The sequence below is a fragment of the Eumetopias jubatus genome, unplaced genomic scaffold, assembly GCF_037043125.1.
Source record: "Eumetopias jubatus isolate StellerSeaLion01/CBP00866 unplaced genomic scaffold, mEumJub1_p1.0 scaffold_13, whole genome shotgun sequence".
NCBI classification, from domain to species: Eukaryota; Metazoa; Chordata; class Mammalia; order Carnivora; family Otariidae; genus Eumetopias; species Eumetopias jubatus.
The window spans coordinates 67046124-67068529 of NW_028274819.1; the positions used below are offsets into that span (position 1 = coordinate 67046124).

Consider the following 22406-nt stretch of genomic DNA (forward strand, 5'->3'; position numbering starts at 1 on the left):
ACAATGAAGTGAAATCCTTAAGAATGGGACAAAGGGTATGTATGGATTTGAGACAATCTAAAATTGTACTATTCACAGTTTAAAAAAAAAAAAAATGAAGATAGCTACTGAGAGTGATAACCACCCTCTCTCCCAAACACAGAGGGAAAGATATAAGCACGCACATGTCAGTAAGTTTAAGAGATGTTACCCTATAACCAACTCTCTGAATTAATAAACAAAACGTGGGGGGGGGAATGTGGCAAATGATGTTAGACAGCTTGCGTATCACACTATCATATGACAGAGAACAAAACACTTAAACACAACTTCAAAGGAAATTGTCTTTCCTAAAAACTTGGATTAAATAAAATTAGGGATACTAATTTAAAAATGTTACTACATTATTGCTCTTTAGTTTATTTTAAAATTTGATATTAAAATCCAAAATAATTATTGCAGTGCCTTAAAAATAATTAATGAATACGTAAAAAATACTTAGGCAGTATAAACATTAATTGGAAAGAAAGGTTAAATGGTACTTTACCAACAAACATTTCATGAGTAGGTGTCCTAGTAGTAAAAGTGGATACATCTGAAGAAATGGGAAGGTGAACATCACCACTACTTTTTGTGAGGAAAGGATTTAAGCTTGGAATGGCATCATCAACAGCATCTACAGTAGCAGAGAAAGGATCTGTGCAGTCCAAGTGCATTACAGCAAAATGAAGAAAGGAAGTAAATTAATTAGTATTGTAATTAGTCAAAAGATGCAAAGTGAAAAGTAGCTGCTATATTATTGTTTATTAATCTTAAGTGCAAAATACCTAATCATCATCATCAAGATGGAAGAACTACATTTAACATCTTTTAAAATGAATCCTTACAAGAAAACATTTATGTGTCTAATTAACATCTGTAGCATACTAAGGACAGATCTGCTCTCCAACATCAGGAAGCCAACAGTCAGGTAAAAAAGAGAATAACCAAAATGCATCTATAAAAGAGCCACCCACCCTGGACCATGTTCCCCACCTTACATGGGAATGTATTGGCTTTCATGGCATAGCTATGTTTATTCAAGTAACAGATATAAACAACCAATATGTGTGTGGCACAAGTGAAATTTCAAAAAACAAAGAGAATTAGGGGTAAAGAGCTATTTATAACATGTGGGGTAAGTATTATAAAGGGTTCAGAGGTAGGAAATAAAAAAAATAAAGATGAAGAAAGGGTCTAATGATTTAGAAACAGGAAAGGAATTTTAGAAAAATTAAGAATAGAGACAAAAGACTGGTGGCCATTTAGCGGACTGGGAACCACTCTGAAGGTCCAGTTAAGAGCTCTAAAGCCAAATCATTAAGGCTTTAATAATGCTAAAGGAATGATAAAAGTACTGTTCCATATTAGGATGGTACCAAATGTGTATTATTATCTAAGCCTATCTCTAAAGTTATTTTAGAATCAGATATTTACTGTACCTATACCTCATTCAAGATAATCATCATTCTAATGATTGAAAACCATTCATCATTAGCAGCAAAAACACTCTTAACCTCCTTGTTCTGTACTTTAAGCAAGCAGCCTGTTCTTGCCTACTCTAGTCTAGTTTGTGATACTCACTTAACAGTATAGTATTAAGCACTGTATCTTACTCTAAGACTGCAAGATAAAACAATAAAAACACAAAAATAGCCTAAGGACCAGCTCATTCCCTACAAACACACTTTCTCCTAAAGTCAATAAATTCAAAGCAGGTGTTCCACAAACCCTACAACCTATTTAAAAAAGGAAAATATCAAGAAAATATTGAGGTCACTGGCTTATACAGAATCTTTTTAAAAAACTAATTTTTCTATCACACAGGACCTTTTCTAGGAATTAAGCATTCCTATGGAACATCAACTCACACCCAAAAATAAAGTCTTACAAATGATCAAAATTCACTGATATAGTATTCAAACTAAAATGATCATGTTTAACACCTTTCCCATCTCTCCACTCCTCAATAAATGGAACAGGGAAAAATCCAAAAAAGTTAATTGAGAAATAAGAAGCAGAAAATAGATACAAGAAAAAGGTTTTCTGTCCTAAAATAAAACTGTAATGATGACCACTCTAACTCCTTTCTGCGTAAAGAAGGAGATGTATTGTTTAGAGCTAATCGATTTGTTGAAAGTACTATTTTAGAATATTGAATAGTGGCATGACGTTTTTAAAGTATGTTATACATGGTTGGACCCAAAACATCTCTAGTTTTTCCATGCAAAAGAAGCCATGAGAGAAGTCATTTGAAAAAACACATTTTTCTATTACAGATCTATTAGTTTATGAGAAAAGACACGTTTGGGAAAAGTCATTAGTGATCTGCTGCTCTGATGAATGATTAAGTTCTACCTAAGTACTTATTATCAATCATTCTCTATTATATGAAACATCCTAGAGAAGATTATGCAGAAACATGCAAGCGCACCTGTATTTAGGTCCATTAGACAATAAGAAAAAAGTTCTTAATCTACTTGACAAAATATTAAATAATATTTATCTGTTAGTGGATACTGTACTATCAATAATAAAAACAAATTCATTAAGATAAAAAAGAAATAATGTTCCAGCTATCCCCACTTAAACTTTATTCACCAGACTGGCAACTACTCTAACTTCCTTAAACTTTTTAAAAAATCATTTTTTCCATTATTTTTATCATTATTCACTTGAAAGTTTAATGTTACAATAGCAAAGAAAAATAATCCAAAAAAGGTGAGGATTAAAACAGCAGTCATATTTTAATGTTGAGGTCCTAGATACTAGATACCTACATTGACACAAGTAAGTTTTTCATAAAGCATTGTGTTTCATGCCAGCTGAGAGTAAAGCAAATTAAACGTCAGAATGGATAATTCTTTTTCACCTGAATTAAATTTTGAAATCTAGCTTAAGATACACATCAGTGTACTGAGCTGATAATATTGCTCATTTTTAGATTTGCTATAACACAAAGTTTTAAAGGTGATATAAACTTAAATCTTCTCACATATTAGTATTCAACACCAAGTGCTTTGTTCAGACTCCAGACCATTTCTTGAAAAATCAAAGGCTCATTAATAATGCAATAAGGGGAACAGAAGAGCTTGTGTTCTCTCTTTCATGTTCATTTTTAGGTGGAATCTTAAATGCCTTTTATATAAACATTCAAACCTTAGTTCCCTTTAACTCAACATCCTAACTTATCTGTGACTGGGAATATACAACATCTCTGTGGTGCTTTATAAGAACTACCAAATCTGTTATAAAAAAATACCAACTCTGCTATTAAAAACCATTTTAGCATATGAAAGCAAGACAAACCTAGAATAAGATTTTAGGATTATCAAAAAAAATCATACCTTTGGTTTGCCACATGCTATAAAAGCAGCATGATGTAAAACGTTACATATTTCAAATGTTAGGTAAATTGTTAATTTCAAAAAACTTTTAACAATGTTATGATCAAAACGTTTTATTTACATGATTTATTTATTTATCTCAGTCTAACTTAAATTTCAAAAATAAAGTAAAAAATCTTAACCCAAATGTCCTGGATATAAAAAATACATTGATTTAGGAAGTATTCAAAGTTCTTGACTTAAAAAACTCTTCAGCTATCCAATTACACAGAAGTCAAAACTCTGAAATTATCACCAGCTCAGGAATCAAGTGTCTTTTTTTGAAAGCCAAGACAAGATTTAATTCTTAAGTTGAGAGGTTCACAGTAAACATCACTGTCCTTTCCTCATATATAACAACAAGCCTTTGGAAAAATAATGGTCAACTGCTATAGCCTCTGCTCCCACTGTACTTGATTTGTATTTTTAATATTTTTAACAGTCTCACTTTTACATAGCAAGCCTAATGTTAATATGAAGGAAATTTTGATGGAAATAGTACCAAGAGCAAAATAACCTAAAACAGGAAAATAAAACATGATTAAGTATATTCCAACATACAGTATTCACCCACAGACTGCTATGAAATGATTTCTTCTAACAGGACATTAAACAACTCTTACACTGAAATTACTTGAAATTATTCTCCCACAATAATAGTCTATCTGCCTTCATGTGAGTTCAATAATTCCAAGCCAAAACTTTAACTTGTGATTATTAGAACTAATTATATATGGTGTCCAAACAAAAAACTTCACAGTTCAGTTTCTTTGAAATGTATTAGTTCTCACTAAGACTTGTGTAAAATTTCTCATCCATTTAGAAAAACAACTTTCAGGGGCGCCTGGGTAGCTCAGTCATTAAGCGTCTGCCTTCAGCTCAGGTCATGATCCCAGGGCACTGGGATCAAGCCCATCGGGCTCCTTGCTCTGTGAGAAGCCTGCTTCTCCCTCTCCCACTCCCCCTGCTTGTGTTCCCTCTCTCGCTGTGGGTCTCTCTGTCATATAAATAAAATCTTTAAAAAAAAAAGAACAACAACTTTCAGCCTTAACTTTAGAAATCTAAACAGTGTGTCTGTTTTTTTTTTTTAAAGGGGAGTAAGCAAGCTAAAACTGCTTACATGGTCATGTCAATTCTACTAAACTTCTAAAACAATTCACAATAAGCAGAAAATAAGCATGTAAATTTCGCCAGATTAAAAATCCTAAAATTAGGACATATCATTAGGATCTTTAAAAATTATTTCTTGGGGTGCCTGGGTGGCTCAGTCGTTAAGCGTCTGCCTTCAGCTCAGGTCATGATCCCAGGGTCCTGGGATTGAGCCCCGCATCAGGCTCCCTGCTCAGCGGGAGGCCTACATCTCCCTCTCCCACTCCCCCTGCTTGTGTTCCTGCTCTCTCTCTCTCTGTCAAATAAATAAAATCTTTAAAAAAAAAAAAATTACTTTCTTAACCTTAATTTGCTGTCTACATTTCATTCAGATAATTCTAAAATATTTATTGACTTTAAACTTTTTTTTTATTTATTTATTCATGAGAGTCAGAGAAAGAGAGAGAGAGGCAGAGGGAGAAGCAGGTTCCCTGCCTAGCAGGGAGCCCGATGTGGTACTCGATCCCAGGACCCGGGATCATGACCTGAGCCGAAGGCAGACGCTTAACCATCTGAGCCACCCAGGCGCCCCTTACTGACTTTAAACTAGTTTACTGACTTTAAACTAGCTTATCAGTTTTAGAAATCAACTCTGAGATCTTAAGATTTAGCTAAATTAAACTAATCTTTTAAGTCGGTTTTTTAATCAAGTCATGGCTCACAAGGTTAGTCTAGAAATCTAGTGTTTTAGTGTTTCACTATTCCTGTTCCCTGCCATATTTTGAACCAGAAATAACCTGTCCAGAAAAAAAGAAAACATCCACTCACTGAACAAACTTATTATACTAAATAGAACGTCAAGAAGTAACTATAAAAAATAATGAAAAAAGTTCTTAAAACTCGAATCATTAAAATATAGATGAAACAAGTCTAATTCATATTAACATAAAAATTCTCTAGAACAATTACTTTATCTTGCTATGAGAGGTAAACTGATCAATTCAGATTTTACACGTGAGCCAACAGAACTTTTAAGGTAGCTGACCATTCTCTATTGTTCTGTGGACAGTATCCTTGGCTCAGAATATCTCCCCTTTTACTCACAAACAATTTTTGAGTGTTCGTAAAATAATACATATATACAAACAAACACAACCAACCAAATGAAGTAATTTGAAAACATATTATATGCCTAAACAAAACTGCTTAAAAACTGACATGGACTAGAGGTTCAATCCTTCGAAGATGCCAGGTCAATGATCATGATATAGTTACCCTAAGATCAGTAACTACTCCAAGGCAGCAAACACTCCTGTTCCTATTAGTGGAAAATTCTTTGAATACCAAAATCTTATAGGTCTGAACTAAATACAAGTAGCATAAAGACTGTCATGACATTCCCAGTCAGAACAGAGTTCACTGCCTGATAACACCATATGAATTTTATTAGAACCTTATCATATATTTACACGACAGGAGTTTTCTTTCTCCCTAAAGTCACTTTTTTTTCTGTACCAAAAACAAAATAACCCTTAGGCATTTTCTGATTATGGAACAGATATTCAACATTGAAAGAATGATTTCATACTTCAACATACACTGGGTCCTTCCTCTTCACCTTCATTAAAACTTCATTTCATAATTTAATTGAAACAGAAATTCCAAAATTACATTTACAAATACATGAAAACATCTTCAAGGAACAAAATGACTTCTTTGCCACTGTAATATTTTTCAAGTTCTCACGTATCAAGTGTAACCAAAAATTACACAAATAAGTGAAACACTACAAAATGGGAAGGGAGTGGCCTATACAACATATAAAGCAGAATTCCTTAATGCTTACCTCCCCATGTACTTGCTACCTGAGACGCAGTAGACATAGGAAGTACAGATGGGTGAAAAGTTGGCTGTTGCAAATCAAGCAGATCATTTGGTAGCTTTGATGTGCTAGGAAAATATTTTGAAAAGATGAGTTATTTATTTATTAGGTAAACATTGCTGTATCAGCCACCCCCTTTCTCCTGCCCAGTAAATAAAAACATTAAAAGTGAAAAAAGTCCCCAGTAATGTAAACCCCAAAAGGAGGAACAGTTTCAGCAAGATAACAGTTGCGTATCTTTTATATATATAAGAGCATATTTTTATTTATAACAGTGTATTTCTAAGGAGGTTTGGAAAAAAATATTCAAGTACCGTATTTTGTTTATATAGGATTCAAATAATTATAGCCCTTCTGGAAAGATCAGTGACTGCCCCAGGAAAATACTGATTTCCTTACTGAAATGAACCTAAACAACATGATTCTGAAATACGAAACATCCTGGCAATTTTAATTTTTGTAAGGAAATTTGTTTTCTTACTTTTAATCTTCAAAGAACTTCAATTACATTTGTAATAGTAATACCCCTAGCAAAGTAAGATACCTGTTAACTTCAATTCTATTGCTTCAATATCCAAATATACCAACAATACAGGAAAAAATTATACATGCATATATGATATAAACTTACAACAGAGCTACCCTATTCCACACTTCAGGGGGCACTATTTACAGGATATGTTAAGACTGTTATGTGATTAAGGAATAACAACTCAAAAAAAAAATCCTAGAGTTTCCATGAATTAAAGCATTATGTGTACTATAGCACAGATTATTTTTAACTTACTCAAAAACAAAATGTCTTTTAAGACGTAAAAAATAGTTTTGATAGATAAGTAAAAATACAAATGCATTTAGTACCTTGAGGAAAAAAAAAACAGAATAGGCAATAAGCATTCTAAAACAGGCTGTAAGATCTGCCCTCAATTACAATTAAAAAGGTAAAAACTTTGAGTGTATTAAGTGAAATAGAACATAGTCAAATTACTTCTTTAATAATTTAATTCTCAAACATTCAACATCTTTTCCATTTACCTCTCCTAAGACAGACTCTGTCTTTAGGGAAGAGGTAACAACTAAGTAAAAGTTACACTGAGCGGGGCGCCTGGGTGGCTCAGTCGTTAAGCGTCTGCCTTCGGCTCAGGTCATGGTCCCAGGGTCCTGGGATCGAGCCCCGCGTCGGGCTCCCCGCTCTGCGGGAAGCCTGCTTCTCCCTCTCCCACTCCCTCTGCTTGTGTTCCCTCTCTCATCGCTGTGTCTCTCTCTGTCAAATAAATGAGTAAAATCTTAAAAAAAAAAAAAAAAAAAAAAGTTACACTGAGCTATGAGAGGACTCAGTAGGTGGGAGGGAAGACCTTTTAAGAATGAGTTAATAAAATAAACAGCAACAACAAAATCAAAGAAAACCCTCTCTGTGGAGCATTTACCTTGTGCTAATTAAGCACTGTGCTAAAGCCTATACTAGCCACTGGGGAGTCTGCTGCAAATGAAAAATCTTGGGCCTTACCCTATACCTACTGAATCAGAAATTCTGACGGTGAGACTCAAAAATCTGTGGCTTCAGAAACTCTCCAGGTGATTCTGATGCTTACTAAAGATTGAGAACCACTGACTTGTACCATACATCTTATTTGGAAACAAGTTTAAAAAAAAAAAAAAAAGATGGAAGAAAAGAAAAGAAATAACAACCAAGATTCAAACCAGAATCTGACTTCCAAACTGAGACTTTAAACCACTCTGAGGTAAAAGAAAGGACAAATTTAGAAAAAGTCAATTATCCTAATTTGCCTGGAAATATTAATTTCCATTGTTAAGTAGCTTTACGCAACAAGAATACTGAAGTTGGGCTGGTAGGCTTCAATGCCACAGAAACCTGGCAACTAAACTCTTACTATGTTCCAGATCACTGAGTTTAACACCTGGGAACAGATATGAAAGACATTTAATTTAATATCCAATGAAAGAATACTATGAAATAGATTACATATCCATGTACATAAATGAAACATCTGCCCACTACATTCCAATTAGTATAAATTTGTAATTCAGCCATCTTCCATTTCCTAAAAATGCAAAATATAAACTCTTAATTATACCACTATCACCATCTATCTATCACCATCATCTATTACCACCTCCTTTGTGTGAATTTATGAATACAAAATCATAAACTAAATCTGAAAAGTTCTGTAACATTTCTATGAGAAGTCTGTCTTTAGATCTAAGTATTCAAAGGTAATCTTTATCTCTTCCACCCACCTGTTAGAAGAACTAGGGGTAGAAAAGATGTCAATGGCTGGTGCAGTCATTATACCCCCTGCTGAGGTGGACACAGGAGAGGCTGCGGTTGTTAAAGAGGTATGAGGTTTCTTTGCAAGTTCTTTTAGGCGCTGTTCCTATGGAGAAAAGAAACTAGCATTAAGGAATCCAGAAAGCAGACGTGTTTTAAGGCTTCAGAAAAAAAGCATTACCTAATTTTGTTCTGATGGCAGAAAGGTATTCCCTGTTTCATCAACCATTCAATGTCAGGATGAAAAATCAGACTACTGAGTCTCACCCCATTTGAAATACTGTTATTTAGAGGTCCCAATTACTTGATGAACACCTGTACTTGTTTTTCCCAATACAGAGAATGCAAACACCTACCTTTAAAGCTTTTAAACGAGCCTGTTCTTCCTCTAATGCTGCCTGCTTTTCCCTTTCATCCACTTTGGTTAGAGACAGGCCAGTGCTTGCCAGGGAAGAGACTGCGTTGGAAAGTGTTGTCGCCCTAGAGTAATTGGACAAAGGTAATTTGCCTTTTTGCAAACTAGTTATGAAATGGTCTGGCAACACAGCCATGGATAAGCACTACAATTATGAACTTACCTTATGGAGTAAAAATCAGTACTTTAGATGAACTATTCTACCCACAGGATTATTAGTAATTAGCTAATTTATACAAACATTCTCTGCTTTTTAAATTGTTAGACTTTGGAAAGGGTTCACAATAACTTTGAGGGACACTGCTTCTTCCAAGTCCCAAGGGAAGGAACCAATGCAATTAGGAAAGAGCTCATGTGCTCCCAGGAAAAGCTTGATGGGTAAAATGTATGGAGTTTCTCACAGGAAATTACTCTGCTAATTTACAGCCTAGGTTTTGGCAGTACTAATACAGGAACACTAAAATATGAGTACTAGTAATAAGTAATGTGTGTCTAGATGTTTCCCTTATAATAACACCCAAAAATGTCGCGCTCCCAGAGGACCACAGGTTCCTTCAAAGGAAAATCAATTTTATTTCAGTCATTAGTCCACCTGGCACCTCCTTTGTATCTGCTAGTCTTTTGCCAAGCTAGAATTTCCTTTTCAAACATGTCACACGTGCACAATGCATCATCTCTCTCTGGCAGATACACAGCAAGTCACCTCCTTTCCCTTATATCAAAATTTTATCCATACCATAAACCCCAACAACATTAAATTCCCAAATGTTAATTCTAAGCAACATAAACACATGTAGTAAAGAATTCTAACCTGAAGAACTACTCCTCAGTGACCTTTACTCATTTTCCTTTTATCACACACCAAACATCATTAGTTTCTACTCTAAGCATACAAGTGGCAAATCTATTCAAATTTTATGTAAAATCAATTTTATAAAGACACAACTCAGAAGACAAGGGAAGAGTAATATAGTTGTGATAGAAATGCAAGAAACTCAGCAAATTTTATGATAAAGTATGAGGTTAAGTCAATATACCTGAACTATTTGACTTTATTTTTCATTACTTTCTCAGGTAAGTGAGCCGTATAATTTGGCTTATGCTTCTAAAAACCTACTAGAAAATTCAACGAACAAATTTGAATTAAAAAGTACTAAAATCCAGTAATAACACTTTCCTTTAAAAATTACTTAAATTTTATTGCCACAAAAAAAAGTTCTGAAACAATCAAAAAGTCTACAGAGAAGGAAGGTTCTCGTTATAAATGTTTTACACAAAATTTTTTTCATACTATTAAGAGAAAATTGTCGTAAAAAAACATGAGAATTACTCAAGTCACTACCCAACACAAAACTCATGTTACACAGTCAATATGAGATGATCTGTGCTATGTTCAATTTGGTAGGTTAACTGGTTTTAGTCTTGGAAATCAGCTCAAAGCCCAATAGATTGATTTAAGTATGTCAATAATCAACCACATGAATTGGCATTAGAGAAAGATGATGAAATTTTATGTCAGACATCATAGGTTTGAGTCCCAGAATTACTACTGCATACATTTCACTGGCCTATAGTGGGGGTTAATCAAATTTGTAAAAGGGCATCTTATAATTATAAGACACCATATGAACCAATGCATTATCACCTTTTTTAAAAAAGTTTATTTTTAAAATTTATCATTTTTCTTAAGTTTTATTTATTTTCAGTAATCTCTACACCCCATGTAGGGCTCAAACTCACAACCCCAAGATCAAGAGTCGCATGCTCTTCTGACTGAGCCAGCCAGGTGCCCCAACGCACTATCACCTTTGAGAGAAATACTGACATTATGAATATAATTACAAACCATGTAGTCAGTGTTATCATCTTAAGAGATGCTGACATCTATTGAAGATCAGGAACTATTCCAAGAATTTATATGTATTAACCCATTTAGTCCTTGGCAGCAACTCTATGAGGTAGATGCTATTAATTACAAATGATTAATCAAGATAAGGGGGAGTCAAATAACTTGGAACTTAAGCTAGATTCATCAACTCTCTCAGAAACATCACTCCTGCTCTTTGCCCTACAAAGAATAATGTACCTGCTTGCAGCCGTAGAATCTTTAATTTTCTTTCCTTCCAAGGAAGCTAAATGTTGTTCCAAGGCATCAAGAAGACTGCTTGGAGCCTAAAATTGTACAAATATTAAAATTTTCATGATAATTAGGCCATTGGTCAAAAAAATTAAGTATCATCTAACATATGAGAGTAACAAAAATAGGTATATTCCTCATGAACTAATTAGCAGTGGAGTTTTAGCTACCAAAGAATAACATTATTATTTTTATTACATAAGCATGACCTAGAGTAAGGGGTATTAATAAACATAACCAAAAATATAAAAACTGAGACTATGGAAACATGAAAACATTAAGAGGTTCCTGCAAGTAATTAATTTTTTTAATATTTAACTTATTTGAATTTTTAATAAAAACATACTCCTAAAAGCTTGACATATTGTTGGGCAATGTTCCCTGTAATTGATAAATACTTGCTGAGTAACTGCAAGTGCACAAACATTATCAATGTGATACAATCTTTTACCCACTAGAATGGCTAAAGTTAAATACACGACTAGCAACATCGAACACTGGTGAAGATATGGAACAAATGGAACTCTTATACAATGTCGGTCGAAATTCATCCGCCTTGAAAAAGGATCTGAATTTTTTTTTATGAAATTAAATATACACCTAGCTTAACTACCCAATTCCATTCCTAATTATCTACCCAAAAGACATAAAAACCTATCTCCACAAGAAAAGACTTGTTCAAGAATGTTTTTAGTAGCTTTATTTACAACAGTAAAAAACTACAAATAATCCCAAAGTCCATCATTTGGAAAATGGATAAACAAAACTGTGAAGTCACACAATGAAATACTATTCAGCAATAAAGAGGAATGAATTAATGGTACACTCAATACATAGAGCTCAAAACACTATGATGAGTAAAAGAAGTCAGATACAAGAAAACCACTTGGATGATTCCATTTATATTACATTTAAGATCTAATAAAATTATGCTATTAGAAGTCAAAACTGATTTATGGAGAGGACTAGGGAGTGGCCAGAAGAGGATCTGAGAACTGGGGTGATGGAACTGATCTATATATTGAATGGTGTGCTGATTACACAAATGTCTACAGTTAATCAAATTTGACTGAAATAGATATTTAGCTCAATTTTGTTTTAAAAAACAAAGACTGGCCTTTAAAGGCTATGTATCAAATCTTAATATGAAGAGCTAATTACTTTCAAAAGGAAACAAAGTGAGCTGACAAGGAATTGTTCACTATCTTTCAGTGAAGCAAATCCATCAGTGGCATTTACTTGCCCCAAATATTCTTTAGGATTTGAGATAAAGAGTTACTGGATTACAGGTATCTAAATCTACCAATGACTTGAACAGTTTCCTTCATTCTGCATTTTCTCTATATACAAGACCTTACCTTAGTACAAGAAAGATACACTAGAAAACAAATTAAAGACAAAAATATTAGATTATAACATTAACGTCTATGTTGAACTGAGAATACATGTGCACCACTCCCTAACCTCAACAAAATGTCTAAGACTCCAAGAACTCTTGTCAGAGATGATGATGAGAATGTTGTTGACAGTGATTAACATTTAAAAAGCTATTACAGCACAACAGGCAACATGCTAGCTACCTTGTATGTAATTACTGAGTCTATGAGGAAGGTACTAGTATTATATCCATTTTACAAATGAACAACCTGAGACAGTGAAATGTAAATATCTTGCCTAAGATCACATATCTGATATAGAGCAGGAGCCAACACAGAGTCTAAGGTATATCTAAGCTGAAAGTTTAGATAAACTACTATGCAACAGAATCCTACATTAAAACTGGGCTTTGCACTGGAGAGATTAAAGGAAATAAACTAAAGGAATAGTATAGTAGTGGCTAGCTCCACCAACATAAGAGATGAAGAGATCATAATGCTAGAACAACAGTCAGCAATGTATCATGTTAAAATCTGTCAAGAAAAATTACACTGATCTCCTTGACAGTAGGAGCTGCATATTATTCATCTTTGTACCATTCACACCTAGCAATACAGGCAGACAGTGAATTGATATTATGCAATATACTTACCTGTGAAAGGTCTGGTATATCACCTCTGTCAATTCCAACTTGCTGTAAGAAGCAGAAGCATTGTATTTAATGAACAAAATTATAATAAAGAAGTAATAAAATAAAATTTAGAAAATGAAATTTACGGCAAGTATTGTGAACAATATTCTGGATAGAAATCTTTAAAATCAGAAGAATATTTAATCTCCAGAGGTATCACTCAATATTCCTAAGGGCTTAGATGTTCTTTAACAGCTCTGAAAGTTATAAAAGGAGAACTAGAGGTGGTAAATTCAATAAGACTATTAAGTTACCAGCTCCACATCTTCTGAGCACCTAGGTAAGCTAAGCTGTCACAATCTGCAAGCCCAAAGACAGTCTCATGAAAGAATATTTTATTTCTCACATCATATGGCATTAGCCATGTATTTCATCTCAGACCAAAAGAACTGGAGGTAAATAAAGGCTTAAAATTTAAGTCAATAACTACAACTATCAAATGCAAAGAACGTAAGAGGCTAAAGGAAAAAGTCAACAAATTAAAACACTTAAAGAATTTACTGGAAACAGTATAAACACTACCTTCTTCTTGTTTTAATGTATGACTGACCCAAAAGAAATGGAAAAAAAATTGATTTCTCCTTGAGAGATACTTTAAATCCAATATAATCTTCAGTAGACTTCATAAAATAGCTAATGTAAAGTTATTTTCTTCAAAGGTCTCATCGTCCTATTCTATCCTACTCCATCTACTATAGACTGAAATACCACTATGGTAACAGAGCTAGAATCACCAACTTGCTAGTTCCAGATTAACTACTTTGATATAACTCATCAATTATAGCCTAGTCATCTTCCAAAATTATCCTAGCAAGACATCTCTACTGGTGATGGGCAGAGGGCAGAGAAAGTGAAAACAAAAACTCTTTGAGAGCTGCCTCTGGGCAAGCAAGATAATGCCTGCAAGCATTACCACAACATAAATGCCTTCTGTGACAATGACAGAAAATTATTTTTTTTAAAGCAGGGTTTTATTAGCTTTTTATTATTTGTATTATGGTTTCTGGCAAAAGATAAATTCTTCAATAAGATGTTTCGAACAGTTTGAACATCTTAAAAGTAAAATATTTTTGTCTTAACTAATTAAATCCTTCAATTATTTTATTTGCCAGAATGAATGAACTATGCTTTTCAAACATCATTTAGCTACCTGTTAAAATCCTTTGCACACATCAAAACAGAAAAGAAAATCACTTAGAGGAACAGTTCTCAAAATAGGACATCTGCTGGATTCTGAATTGAAGGTTATAGATTACTTTCTTTTCATTAGAAAATATAAATGTATAATAATTATCCTTAAAAGACCAAGATTGACATTCATTTGCATTCCAGTATGTGCTTTCTCAAGGTGGGGGAGAATAAAAATAATAGCAAATGTCTTCAGGACACAAACTAGAAGTCAGGTACTGTTCTAAACAATTTTACAACAACCCAGTGAGGTAAGTACTATTGCAAGTACTTTTACAGAGGAGGAAACCATGGGATGCCAAGATTAAGGACCTGTACCAAGCTGTTATAGCTGAAATCAGGGTTCAAACTCAGGACATAAGCACCCAAGTTTCTAACACCCCACTGCAGAATCAAAATCACACTAGAGAACACACGTTTTCTGGGTGTCATGGGGAGAAAATGAGGAGAGGTTATCAGTGGATGGCTAAGAACAATTTCTATAGATTGATATAGAAATGTTATTATAAATCATCTTAAAGTTTATCATTCTAATGAGCTCACTAAAAAATTAAAATGTTGGCTCATGTTTTAAAATATTCCATGCTTTCTTATAGGAAAAAAAAATCTTTTGAGGAAAATTTTCTAATTTAAATTATATTCACCATTATTACATTAGACTGAATAATGAAAAAAAGAAGAACAATTTAAGTAAAGTAGTATAATGCTATTCTAGAAATCTAGAAAATTATATTTTAAACATCTATAAAATTATCCTAGAACCTACATTCATAGTTTTCAGGATCAATGATAAACAATAAACACACTAAATTCACTTCTGTAGGGGAACAAAACACTATGAACCATGTGACTCTAGCTGCAAATCTCACTGGAGGAAAAAGATTTGCACTCACACTGAATGTTCTCTACCACATAACAGGATAAATATGCTAAAATACATGGCTAATGCCAAATATAAAAATCTCTGCCACCATTATGTGCCACCTACCTGATTTTGTAGAAAAATAAACAATTTATTTATTTATTTATTTATTTATTTTAAGTTTTATTTATTTTTGACAGAGAGAGAGAGAACACAAGCAGGGGGAGCGGCAGGCAGAGGGAGAGGGAGAAGCAGACTCCCTGCTGAGCAGAGAGCCCGATGTGGGGCTCTCTGGGTCCTGGGATCATGACCCGGGCCGAAGGCAGACGCTTAACGACTGAGCCACCCAGGTTCCCCGAGAAATAAACAATTTAAAAATAGATTACCTTTCAATATTCAATATTGAATTAAATATACGGTATATAGCTTATTCAATACCACATCATATTCATACCATAACAAAGAATTCAATACAGCATATGGATATGACTGAATGTATACTTCATTATATTTAAGATGTTTCTTTCATTTGGATAATGCCTTATTTCTTTAAAATCTACACTTAATGACAAAAAAAGCAAGTTAAGAGACAGTCAACTTAAAGACAGTTTACCTCTGCAACTTTGAGAAACTCTGAGATTCTTGTCATCCTAGTCAGGAACTTCTTATAGATGTCTAGACCTTCTTTGCACTGGTTCTTTTTCATATCAAAATATTTTTCTGCCAAAAGTAAATGTAAAAATGCGTTTATTCACATCAAAACAGAACACTCAAAAAGGAAAAGGATTAAGTAATAGCTCCAAAGAGGTCATACAGGTGTCTCAGAGAACACATTCACCCTACAGGAAAAATACCCGTGTTAAATTAGTTTAGACATTTAAAGCAAATTAAAACAGAGATGCTATTATATTAAAAGAGAAAAATCATTTGACTTCCCCCATATTCCTAGTTTGTTCTATAATATTTCTTCCCTCAGAATTCCCTAAATATAATTTGCGTTTTTTGTTAACATATGTTATACTTTTCTCCATTTAAAACAGCACCAACTTACTAATAACATATTAACAAAGATGGCAACTTTACCATGTCCAAATGTCACTTGGAAAGCTCATTTAAACTTGTTAACTAAATAAAGAGCTTCATTTATACCAACGGTGTTAAGACTGACTTCCAGGGGCGCCTGGGTGGCTCAGTCGTTAAGCGTCTGCCTTCGGCTCAGGTCATGATCTCAGGGTCCTGGGATGGAGCCCCACACTGGGCTCCCTGCTCCGCAGGAAGCCTGCATCTCCCTCTCCCACTCCCCCTGCTTGTGTTCCCTCTCTCGCTGTCTCTCCGTCAAATAAATAAAATCTTAAAAAAAAAAAAAAAGACTGACTTCCAAAACTATATAGAAAAAACCTTCTATCCTTTTACTTGTGAAAAAATAGGCCCAATTTCCCTATCTTCATAAATTAAGGCATTCCTAAATAAGTTTGTGAATAAGCCTATAGAAAGCAAGTTTAAATAAATTTTTTAAATGGGGAGGGAAGGGAGAACAAGCACAATGGAGTGAACACATTTGGTATCTGACACTTGATACTTAAGTACTCTTTAGACTGTTAACATCTACTCCATCCAAGTCCCATGGAAAAAAATAATCATTTCTAGACAAAATTAACTGCATTCTATATATACTGAATATACACATTCTTAAAATGTGTCAAAAGTAAAAGGCATCCTAAAAAATAAATGTTTAATACATTTAAAATAATTATCAATTTTAAAATTAGGCTTAGAACAATTAACTATTTTATAATTAAAATTCTTTATTGAGTAAATTTTGAGGAAGTAAGATTCTTCTGGCAGAGAAAAAAACTCCAACTTAATTTTAAGGGGATTTTTATATTCCTAAAAATAATAAAACTGATAGGAAGAAAAATCACAGATATATCTAAAAATCAAAGTTCATCTAAGGGTACCTAGGTGGCTGAGTTGGTTGAGCAGCTGGCTCTTGGTTTTGGTCCAGGTCATGATCACAGGGTCCTGGGATCAAGTCCAGCATAGGGCTCCCTACTCAGTGGGAAATCTGCTTGGGGATTCTTTGTCTCTCTCCCTCTTCCCCTCCCCACCGCTTGCATGAATCTCTCTCTCTAAAATAAATAAGTAAATCTTAAAAATAAATAAATAAAACAAAGTTCATCCAGCTGAACATTCTAGTTGTAAAAATAAGTATTTAATTACTTAACATAATCAGGTATCAAAATCTTTTCTCCAAATAAATTGTTATAATCAATGAATATCCCAATGAGTGGTTAGGCAGCCCTAAGTAACAACTCAGACAATATTATTTATCAATAGAACACAAGATAAAAAAATAAAATGTTATTAAACTACGGCAATATTGGGGGGCGTGGGTGGCTCAGTCGTTAAGCGTCTGCCTTCAGCTCAGGTCATAATCCTGGGGTCCTGGGATCGAGCCCTGCATTGGGCTCCCTGCTCAGTGGGGAGTCTGCTTCTCCCTCTCCCTCTGTTCCTACTCCTGGCTGTGCTTTCTCAATCTCTCTCTCTCAAATAAATAAATAAAATCTTAAAAAACAGCAACAACAATCGACAAACCACAGCAATATTTACCCAACAGGTTAATAATTCCTTCGTTGTATGCTGCAAACAGCCTAATGGCGTCTTTGAACAGGAGCATGAAGGCAGCATTTATTACCCCATTTGTTAGTTCATTACTATTAACCTGGGGAAAAATTAGAAAAAAAGATGAGCTAATCTTATGTATTAAATGACAAAAACCTCCTTCAAATTAAAATACTGTAAATTCAAATATTTAAGTGTATTAGAGAAAAAGACATTTATTTCTTGCAGAGTTACATCCAAATAGTACAAAAATCTGTCAAAGAGTTCAGATTAATGTAAAAGGCACAAGCAAACAAAAATTCTATATAACATTCAATTTAATTCAGAAATAAGTCACAAAGAACAAAAATATCCTTTAACTTCTGAAATTCCTAGGCAATCACCAAGATACAAAGCTAAGCTAGGTAGAAGAAACGTTTTTTTTTAAAATACACCTTTTTCCAATATTATAAACAAATACCTTCAAAATGGCTATGAGACTATTTCTATTTCATATGATTACTGGGAGAATTAATATACTGATTGTAAATAGCACAGTCCCTCACACATAAAGAATATTACTATTACTGAATTATGACGTAACAAAAAAAATAGCACCTATTTGTCTATCAAGAATACTAGAAATACCACATCAAAAACTAATGATGTAATGTATGGTGATTAACATAACAATAAAAAATTATTTAAAAAAAGAATACTAGAAATACCTTTAGTTTTATCTCAAGAAATGAATCAAAAGAATGAACCAATTAACTTGTTTTTTAGGCATATAAAAACATAAGCACAAAGTTGAACAGTAAACAACAAACTGGTAAATACTTGTAAAATCTCTAACAAGGTTGATTTCCATTGTAGAGAATCCTAATAATAAAGCAAATGACAGACAATTCACATAACATGTTGAAAAGACTTCCCTTATCAGGTAAATTAAAATATAATAATCGAATTAGACTAGAACTATCCTTTCTCCAGCACCAGACTAGGAGGTACCAAAATGATCAAAACCAAGCTAAATTACTCAGTGCCAACAAGGATAAAGAAAAACAGGCACCTGTTGACAAGTGACTGGGCTTAATCCTTTTGTAATGTAAATTGTCAATATTCATTAAAAATTTAAATGTTTATGTCCTTTGCTCTACCAAATTCTTTTTCTAGGCATTAACCCTATAAAACTTATAAATGTGCAGGTGACACACACTAACACACAATTAGTATTTAGTATGTCCCCTCCTCTGGTTTTTTCCCATTCATTTTCTGAATTTAAAAAAAAAAATCAGAAAAACTCTAAATCTCTGCCAATAGGATCAGGTAATTTGTTACATGCAATGAAGGACAATACAGACACTGAAAAGAACAGTTTATAAAAATATTCATAATATATCAGATGAAAAAAGTTTCATGGTTGGACCCTCTAATAAAAACCAAAATAAAGCTCCATAGTTACACCAATCCCCTGTCTTCCACACTAGAGATCAGCAACCGTCTTTTGCAAAAGATCTAAATGTGAGTATTTTAGTTTCTGCGAATCATATGGTTATCTGTCAGAACTACTCAACTCTGTTATTACATCAAAATGCATCCACAGACAGTATGTAAACCAGTAAGCCTGGTTGTATTGTAAAAATACTATTACAGAAACTGAATTGAAATTTCATATAATTTTCACCCAAAAATATTCCTTTTTTTTAAATTATTTTCAACCATTTAAAAATATAAAAATCGGGACACCTGGGTGGCTCAGTTGGTTAAGCGACTGCCTTCGGCTCAGGTCATGATCCTGGAGTGCCAGGATCAAGTCCCAGGATCAAGTCCCGCATCAGGCTCCCTGCTCAGCAGGGAGTCTGCTTCTCCCTCTGCCCCTCCCCCCTCTCATGTGCTCTCTCTCTTTCTCTCTCTCAAATAAATAAAATCTTAAAAAAAAATCTTTAAAAAAATAAATAAAAATTAAAAATCATTCTTAGCTCACAAGCCACATAAAAACAGGCAGTAAGCCATAGTTTAATAACCTGTTCTAGTCTATGAAGCATCTATAGAACTCATTTACCGAATGTTTACTGAACACACACTCTATATGCCATACACTCCTGACAATGGAGACACAGCAGAGAAAAAGCAGACCTGGTCCCTGCCCTCAAGAAACTTAAAGACTACCAATTAATAGCACAAGTTAAAGGAAAAATCTATTTGAGTATGAAACTGTCACAGTTTCACTCACTAACTTGCACTTATAAGCCTTAACATAAAATGTCTAAAGATAGATGCCCCCGAAAAGAACAGACTTGAAAATGTTGACACCTAACATATTATAAACAAATGACAAAGCTGGCAACTTGGTTTAAATAACGGTCACTGAAACAAAACTTTCAGGGAACATAATGCTCTTCAGCAACAGTTATTTATATAACAAGCTGTTACAAGTATACTTGAACTTCCCTGTATTTGTTAATAACTGACATGCATTCAGTTCTATAATGCAGACAAAAGTGAAATATTAAATAGACTATTCATAAAGAAAATCTTTATATATTTTTAAAATCTAAAAACCATTATCAAAAGAAAGCAGATTTTCAGATCAAACTCTTCACCTCTCCATCACTTTCTTTAGCTAGTATACCCTGTAATTCTAGAGCTAGAGAAACACCACCAAAGAAATCAGAGCAAATCTAAAAAAATCATAAAAATAAAAAGTAATCTGATTTGGGACCACATTTATAGAAAATATTTAGCCAAATAGGATATTAAAGTGAAAAAATTAGTTTATGAAAACTTAAGAATAAAGACTCTGACCAATAATATATTTCTTAAATCTTAAACTTTTATAAAAGCATTTGTGCAATCAACTTACATTAAAATCAAGAAGGGCATCCATTTGATTTTGAATAATTGGTACAGTTTTTAGGAGTTTTTCTGTGTTCATTGTTCTCATAACACCATCAGCCCTGTTTTTATAAAAAAAAGAAATAATTGTTGTTAAATCTACATTTTAAGCTCTCATCTGGTTCTCTACTTAAAGAGAACAAGCTGCTACGAAACATCACATATTTTTAAATCATTATTGAACCTGACACTTCAAGCAAAAGTTATACAGAAAAAAACAAAAACAAGAAATGCTGTATGTCCAACATCAAAGAGCTAAAAAAAAAAAAAGGTGTAAAAACATGAGACATAAAAATAGAAGTTTATATTAAAGCGTATTCTTCACATGAGGAAATCATCTGATCCTCACACCATTCATATGTGTAAAGGGCAGTTCTACAGATTTTTTTTTTAAATAAGAAAAAATCATTGGCCTCAAATCACTCAACAGTTAGGACATGATGGAGCCAGCAGTTGAACTCAAGTAATAGTAAGCAACTGCTTTATTTAAGGTATTTTATTTATGACTCAAACAGCAATGACTTGTAAGCCATTAAAATATGTGATACTTAAGAGGAATTGTTTTTCAATATTCTGTTAAAATTTCCAAAAAGGTTTAAATATTGCTTTAGATATTTCTAAAGATATAAGAAATATTAGCAGTATCAGAAAAAACTAGAATTTTACAGAAGTGGTACCAAAAACACTAGATAAGAGGTACCTGGGGCTAAGGTACACAATGAACATCAGGCTCCATTTTAAGGGTTTGGTGTATGTTTTTCAAATCCTCTATAGATTTTTCCCATTCTGTTGATGATGAAGTTCTAGGTTCACTGAGATTATATGACTCTGTCTAAGGTCAGAGAACTAATAGGTGGTAGGGTCATTATGTAAACCCAGGTGTATCAGACTCGAAAACAGTGCTGTTCATAACCTTTTGTCAGAAAAAAACAACCACTTTCAGAAAGTGTGTAGACTTTCTCTAATTTACAAATGACCTACACGTACTTATAAATAGCCACTCTACCCTGGGCTACTCCTTCAATCACAACTCCAGGTACCAGAAAAACAATTAAGCTCTGAAAATCAACAATAGTGCTTTGCAAGACAAAAATGAGTTTAAAGAACACACACTGGACTGCCTTAGGTAGGCAACTATTACCAGCCTTAGTAACAACTCTTTCCAGTAAGAACTATTAACCCATGGATGCCCGTTTCCCCTCAAGTACTACAGTCCACTGGTTGCTACTAGCTGCTGCAGTTTGGCATGAGGACACCACTTCCTCTCTACAACCATTTTTTTATTCTCATACACCTCACTCTCATTTTATCAGTCATCATTAGTCTCCTTTTAGTTCTCCCTCCTCTCCTTGCTGAAGTCATTTCTGACCTGCTGCTTATTTCCTCTTTATCACAGAAGACCTGAATCCTGGCTTCTTGGTTAATTTCAACATCTACATGGACAACCAATCCAACATCTTGATCTCAAAGTCCCTTGATCAGAGTTCCTATTCCTATAGTTAAGATCATGACCTTACTGCCCACAGAAACCATATTATTCCTACCCTCCACCCCGACCACCAGTATGAAAAA

The 22406-nt window shown here is 33.7% G+C and overlaps 1 protein-coding gene across 13 annotated transcripts in view; it reads right to left on the reverse strand.

Moving 5' to 3' along the window:
* Window positions 1-22406, reverse strand: part of PICALM (phosphatidylinositol binding clathrin assembly protein) — a 101745-nt gene that overhangs the window by 31724 nt on the left and 47615 nt on the right. For 9 of the 13 annotated variants that reach the window (XM_028126766.2, XM_028126774.2, XM_028126775.2 and 6 more), the window contains exons 5-13: window positions 20803-20896; window positions 17946-18057; window positions 15949-16055; window positions 13247-13288; window positions 11167-11252; window positions 9022-9145; window positions 8635-8771; window positions 6340-6443; window positions 527-676 (exon numbers count right to left, since the gene is read on the reverse strand). In XM_028126766.2, the coding sequence (XP_027982567.1) occupies window positions 527-676; window positions 6340-6443; window positions 8635-8771; window positions 9022-9145; window positions 11167-11252; window positions 13247-13288; window positions 15949-16055; window positions 17946-18057; window positions 20803-20896 (956 nt within the window). The remainder of the gene's footprint in view (window positions 1-526; window positions 677-6339; window positions 6444-8634; window positions 8772-9021; window positions 9146-11166; window positions 11253-13246; window positions 13289-15948; window positions 16056-17945; window positions 18058-20802; window positions 20897-22406) is intronic. The other 4 variants (XM_028126781.2, XM_028126777.2, XM_028126778.2 and 1 more) reach the window with 1 other exon arrangement.